Consider the following 5,000-nt stretch of genomic DNA (forward strand, 5'->3'; position numbering starts at 1 on the left):
GGCTCTTTCGTCCTGCCCACATGATGTAGTGGAGCATTGACACTTCGGAGTCTCGAAGAAGGGGCGGCGGGAGGGGCAGTTCTGCTTGTGGGTTGAGTGGTCTCTGCCGCTGGATCTCACACAGCTGCTGGCAGTCGACCGTCAACGGGCCGAAGTCGAGGTCTAACTGAAGGAGGGGTGAATCTCGAGCGGAGGTGTTCGCTCGAAAGGACCTATTGAGGGCAATGGGCACGAGCGACGGGAAACTCTCTACCATGCGCCACATTGCAAAGCCGTCTTGAATGCAGGCTCCCTTGGCCACAAGCTGCTGCACGGCATGCAACACATAGTCTCTGGCGGTGGGTCGTCCCCACCACATGGTCCGTCTAAGAGCAAGGGAAAGGGCATTCAGTCCTTCGTTGTTCTTTGCCGCCACCGAAGCTCCGTGTGACAGGAGCTGCTCCAAACACATCCCGTCGAACTCGTCGTCCACGTGGTTGTAGGGCCGCCCAGCCGTCATGTGCAGGGCTGTGTCGCCATGTCGATCCTGTGAGTTGATGGCCGCTCCAAAGTCCAGGAGTGAGGTCACCGCCTCTAACGAGCGCGCCCCCAGCACCGCACAGTGCAATGGAGTCCGTCCTTCCTTGTCCTTGAAGTTGATGGTGGAGCTCCCTCGCCCACGCACCAAGATTTTGATGAGCTTGGAGCTTCCAGCAGTCGCAGCATTGTGCAAGGCGAGGCGCCCGTCTGCATCCCGACGCCCGAGCAGCGCTCCTGCACTCAGAAGCATTTCAACCACACTCACAAAGTTGCTTCCTCCTGGACCAGGATTGGCAGCACGGGCGGCGTAGTGGAGGGGCGTGCGAGCATGGTTGTCGAGTGGGTCTGGAGGCGCTCCTCGTGCTATCAGTATCCTGAGAGTGGATATGTGGCCTCCACCCGAGGCCATATGTAGCGGGGTGATGCCCGCAGCGTCGGCGAGGTTCACATTCGCGCCCGCGGCCACGAGCTCCAAGACGGCTTCAGTGAAGTCATGCTTGACGGCGTAGATGAGCGGCGTGCGGTTGCCTCGTGCAGGCTCCCTGTGGTTGGGGGAAAGCCCGCGCGCAAGAAGGGTCTTCACGTTCGCTAAATCTCTTTTCTTCAGTGCCTCCAGCAGCGTTATGAAGCGTGAATCTGGCTGCGGGCCCCTGAGGATCGGGGTATCCTGACCAGCATCCTCGACCGAGCTGGACCTCAAAAGCATCCTGAAGCCCGCCATGGTCCTCACTGGGATCTCCTTATGCAATCGAGCCTCGAACAGACGGGACCATCTGCAGCAATCGCGTTAATTGCCAGTCCTAACTGCTAATGTAAACAGGAGCGCGGACTTCCTATCACAGGAACTTATCTTGTCCGAGATCTTTCTTCTTTACCGAGTCAACATCCCGTCGTTCAGAGTATGTTTGCGGACACCACAAGTCTTCAGGCAGTTGAGACACCAGCGGTCAGTGGCCATTAGCGCGAGTTGCGAGGTTAAGAGTATGGACACGCCCCCCTCCCCGTCACCCGGCGCTCACGCGGCGGGGTCCATGACCTCTCACGGGCTCTGCGGCGGCACTGCTCGCGCTCCCTCGGCCTCTCCTCCTCAAGTGCCAAGCGGCCGAGTCCGATTTATGGAAACTGCAGCCTCAACGTTGAGCCTGAAAATAAAGAACAAAACAATAACATACTTGCTGATCTGTTTTTAAAAACAAACACACATACAAATTTGTCATATATGTCTACCTGCATACATGCACACACACTTATATTTATCTATCTATCTACCTCTATCAATCTATCTATCTACACACATACAGACACATATGTGTGTGTGTGTGTGACACACCCACATATACACACACACAAGCGCGCGCGCACACACACACACAAGCGCGCGCGCACACACACACACACACACACACACACACACACACACACACACACACACACACACACACACACAACCCCCCCCCCCCCACACACACACACATATATACATATATACATACATACATATACATGCATAATATATACAATATTTATATACATATGTATGTGTATATATGTATATATATATATATATATATACACACATATATGCATATATGTGTGTATAGCTATGTATATGTATATGTATATATTTATATGTGTGTGTGCATATATATATATATATATATATATATATATATATATATATATATATATGAATATATTAACCTCTCCGATCGAGATTGGATCCCTCGCCGCCAGTTCATTATTCCCTTCATATATATATATATATATATATATATATATATATATATATATATATATATATATATATATATATATATATATGGTTTGTGCGTATACATGTAAATATATGTATAAATATGAGTATATATATACACATACTCCATATATGTACACACACACACACACACATATATATATTCATACATATATATATGTAAATTTGATATAGGGTGTGTGTTTGTGTATATGTGCACGTATATATATATATATATATATATATATATATATATATATATATATATATATATATATATATATATATATTCGTGTGTGTGTGTTTACTTATATATTTAAATGTTCATACACATATTTGCATTACTTTTAGTATAACGCTGTAGGCTATAGTTTATCTCTTCCCTCTATGTGAAATTACACACTGACAGAGAGCCATATCGTCTGTCCTTTGTCAATAATTTTCAAGTTTATAAGTTACGGTTTATTCCTACTGTCTCTGTAGTGCTTACTTCTAAATAGTTATTTCAGAGTCTGTTCGTATTTCAGTCTCTTCGTCCGTCGTTAATCTAATCTTGAGAACTGAAAAGTAATGAATTGAGGCCTTTTGAGGGTAGTATATAAAGGTTTTAAACCAAGGTCACTAGGATGACGACGCACGGAAGAAAAGAAAAGAAAAAAATAGGGGATATAGACAACTTTAGTCTAAAACCCTATAACAAGAAAGGAGAAGAAAAGAAAAGAAAAACTGGACAGTTTTGCTGAAACGCCTAAGATGATATTTGGATAGCAATAATTTTTAGGGCACATATCATGCCGATTCTGATTTCCTTTGAAATAGATTTTGGAATTTATTCAATTTCAATTGCAGCTCATTGATGTTATAAAAACTTCCATCACCTAAACCGTTGTATGTCTGCCACGGCTGCAATATGTGCAAGCGTATGCATTTGGGTTGTCAGAATCGTAAAAAAAATAGCAAAAATGCATATTTGTGACATGAAGGTATTCAAACTTGCTTTTGACACACAAAATACCAATCGTCTAAACTCTAGGACGCCATGAGCCATTAACGACAAGGGTGAGGAAGTCAATAATAGGACTGCGTGTTTTGCTGATTTGTGGCGGCCGACAGAGGACAATGATCGCCTTGTGACCGCTTCTATTTGTGTGTAGGCTGAACCAACGCCACTCGCTTCGCCTGCATATGTGGAGTGTCGGTGTGGTGTGTGAGCGTCTTACAAGTGTGTGCGAGACTTCACGTTTTCTTTTTAAAAATGCTGTATGTTCTATTGTTCATGTTAATGCAACTGTGAAGATATGTAGAGGTTCGAATCTGCATGTGCTTGAATATGGGTGCAATGTGTTAATCAATACAGTTGCACGTCTAAGACCATAAAAGCAGTTGTTTAATATCAGAGATTTGTGATGCCATTGTAGTGGATGGCGTCACCTAAGGGCCAGACAATGCTCTGAACAGAACAAGGGATGGCGTGACACTGCTCTTCCTCCTTCTCGAAGTTAACATATTCCCTCCCTTTCTGTCTTTCTGTATTTCTCTCTCTTTCTCTCTGCCTGCCTCTCTCTCTCTCTCTCTCTCTCTCTCTCTCTCTCTCTCTCTCTCTCTCTCTCTCTCTCTCTCTCTCTCTATATATATATATATATATATATATATGTGTGTGTGTGTGTGTGTGTGTGTGTGTGTGTGTGTGTGTGTGTGTGTGTGTGTGTATGTGTATGTGTATGTGTATGTGTATGTGTATGTGTATGCGTATGTGTATGTGTATGTGTATGTGTATGTGTGTGTGTGTGTGTGTGTGTGTGTGTGTGTGTGTGTGTGTGTGTGTGTGTGGCTTCCTCGTCCCCTTTCTTTTTTCTTTCTCTCTCTGTTTAGGCCTTCTAATTCATAATGTCACGTACCTGTTCATCTACCGCTGTCCTTATCCTTGCTACTCTCTATTTACCTTTCTCTCACACATACTAGATATACTTTAAAAAAACAAACAAAAACAAAACAAAAACAAAACAAAAAAACATACTGCTGCGGATAAAATATGACTGCATCTCTCTCTCTCTCTCTCTCTCTCTGCTACTAATGCCATGTTCTTAGAACTGAGAGGTCTTGCTCAGAACTGCACAGGCAGAGGTACTGTTCGGCACTCTTATGCAAATATGCCTTCTTGTTTAATCAATTTTGTTTTTCTTTTCGCGTGTACTTGTTTTTTTCCTTCCATTATTTGGGGTTGTATGATTTATCTGCTTGCCTTTGCAATTTGTCGTGTTGTTGATTTTTCTCTTTTATTGTTCTCACACCTTGTACAGTACAAACATTTTTAAAATATCGGGTAGTGCATGCAAATTTCGCAATTTCAAAAATCAAAATCTAACCGAACTTTTTTCGGTATTGATAATCATTCAGACAGAGTAGACCGACTCGACCCCTCCGTAAACGGTCGCTCTTCAGACTAAAACAAACCAGACGACGCGCGCTCGGTGTCCCTTGACCGCCTGGTTACATCCTGTTGGGCCTTGGCGGCAAATATCGCTTCAGGAGTGCATTATTGCAACGCCATAAGTCAACACAGAAATCACAATAAACAAACAGCAACTGGCGATTAAAAATAGCCGGCCTGCTGTGAGGAGCTGTGTATACAGACTGGGACGCCTATAACACTCTCAAACCCTTCCTTCTCCGCTGAGATCCGTTGGATTGCCATATGCAAAATTTCAAGAGATTCGCCACTCTTCAC

At 44.1% G+C, this 5,000-nt stretch overlaps 1 protein-coding gene across 2 annotated transcripts in view; it reads right to left on the bottom strand.

The window, feature by feature from the left end:
* The window catches only part of LOC113823961 (transient receptor potential channel pyrexia), a 31,605-nt gene that overhangs the window by 5,199 nt on the left and 21,406 nt on the right, over nt 1-5,000 (bottom strand). For both annotated transcript variants that reach the window (XM_070129769.1, XM_070129768.1), the window contains exon 2: nt 1-1,661. This exon is cut by the window's left edge and continues 716 nt beyond it. In XM_070129769.1, coding sequence (XP_069985870.1) covers nt 1-1,240 — 1,240 coding nt within the window. In that variant the 5' untranslated portion in view covers nt 1,241-1,661. The remainder of the gene's footprint in view (nt 1,662-5,000) is intronic.

The sequence above is a fragment of the Penaeus vannamei genome, chromosome 14 (genome assembly GCF_042767895.1).
Source record: "Penaeus vannamei isolate JL-2024 chromosome 14, ASM4276789v1, whole genome shotgun sequence".
Taxonomy (NCBI): Eukaryota; Metazoa; Arthropoda; class Malacostraca; order Decapoda; family Penaeidae; genus Penaeus; species Penaeus vannamei.